Source organism: Phalaenopsis equestris, unplaced genomic scaffold (assembly GCF_001263595.1).
Source record: "Phalaenopsis equestris unplaced genomic scaffold, ASM126359v1 Scaffold001031, whole genome shotgun sequence".
In the NCBI taxonomy this organism is placed as follows: domain Eukaryota; kingdom Viridiplantae; phylum Streptophyta; class Magnoliopsida; order Asparagales; family Orchidaceae; genus Phalaenopsis; species Phalaenopsis equestris.
This window is the reverse complement of record NW_018165470.1, coordinates 300,781-302,493: the sequence shown is the minus strand read 5'-3', so window position 1 is coordinate 302,493 and position 1,713 is coordinate 300,781. Positions and strand designations below refer to the sequence as shown.

The window sequence follows — 1,713 nt, the reverse complement described above, 5'->3', positions numbered from 1 at the left end:
CCGATCCGCCGCCACCGCCGCCGTCCCCGCTTCCCTCGATCTGACCACCGGCGTCGACTCTCGCGATATCATCATCGATACCTCCACCAACATCTCCGCTCGCCTCTACCTCCCCACCTCCAACTCCTCCGATCAAAAAATCCCCATCTTGCTCTACCTCCACGGAGGCGGCTTCTGCATCGAATCTGCTGCATCCCCCAACTACCACCGCCTCCTCAACACCCTCTCAGCCGCCGCCCCTCTTCTCGGCATCTCCCTCAACTACCGCCTCGCGCCAGAGCACCGCCCCCCCGCCGCATACGAAGACGCATGGGCCGCTATTCAGTGGGTCATTTCCTTAGCCGACCCCTGGATCGCCCGATTCGGAGATCTAAACCGTCTGTTCATCGCCGGCGATAGCGCCGGCGGGAACATTGTTCACCAGTTAGCGATGCGATTGGGGGCGGCGGGGTTGCGGGTGAAGGGAATGGCTTTGATTCATCCGTTCTTTTGGGGGTCGGAGCCGGTGGGGTTGGAGCCACGGGATAGGGAGTTCAGGGATTGGATGAACCGGCGGTGGTGGTTCACGTTTCCGGGAGCGGTTGGATTGGATGATCCGAGGTGGAATCCGACGGCGGAGGGGGCGCCGAGTTTGGCGGGGCTGGGTTGCGAGCGGGTGTTGGTGACGGTGGCGGATAAGGATTATTTGAAGTACAGGGGGAGGGAGTACTACGAGAGGCTGAAGGAAAGCGGGTGGAAGGGGGTGGCGGAGTTTGTGGAGACGCCGGCGGCGGGTCATGTTTTTCATATACTGGATCATGCATCTGAGATTGCTGTGAAGAAGGTGAGGATTTTGGCTGATTTCTTTGGCCGGGATTGAGTGGAGAGGATCCCACACGGCCACACCCCATGTATTTGGAGGCTTAGATTTATTGGATATAAGTAATATTTTATCCTCCTTTTGTAACCTAATTAATACCATAAATAATGGGATGGCAATCAATAGGATGATTTGTATAAGTGCCTTTTTTATTTCTTAAAAAAGTGATTTTCTTGCTTTCAATTTTATAGGAATATTAACTTAATTTCTATAATAAAGGTTTTTATATTTATAATATATAAGAGTAAAATTTTTATTTTTTAATAAAGTATATTAATTATGTCTTAATTTGATGATAAAAATTGAAGTTAGTGAGATTAAAATATGATTTTGTTTTCCGTTGCCCGGTTTAATCTAACCCAACACAGGTTCAACTTGACCCACCCTAGTTTGACCTTGCCCAGCCTAGATTTGACATGACCCAACCCGGGTTCAACCAAATCCAACCCAAGTCCGACTCGACCCAAACCCCGATCAACCAAGTCAGCCCAAGTCAAACCTATGTCAACCTAAGACCACCTAAGACAACCTAAGTTAACCTTGGTCAACCCAAGTCTACCCTATATGAGCTCAATTTTGAGCTGACCCAAGCTTGAAACCCAGTTTGCAACGACACATGTTTTTTAGATAAGGTCAACTAATTTAATTCAAGATAAAATAATGTATTGTTAACCACATGTATTCAACACTTAAAAGTTGATTTCATATTTTTATTGGTGAAAATTTTTGGTGAATTTCATTACTATCATGATTGGGATTTGTTAAGAGTAAAAATTAAAGTAATGATAGATATACATACTTCTTCAATATGAATCCTAGAGTGGGAGAGGATTTGGGATTCAATCATGACTTTT

General features: G+C 46.6%; 1 protein-coding gene across 1 annotated transcript; it reads left to right on the top strand.

Annotated features, from left to right (window-relative positions):
- Positions 1-22: 22 nt before the first annotated feature.
- On the top strand, positions 23-1,011 carry LOC110032806 (probable carboxylesterase 2; the record flags this gene model as incomplete). The annotated part of the gene is given in 1 exon segment (XM_020736567.1): positions 23-1,011. A coding segment is annotated over 1 exon segment (837 nt), but the record flags the coding sequence as incomplete, so codon positions are not given.
- Between the last annotated feature and the right edge of the window lie 702 nt (positions 1,012-1,713).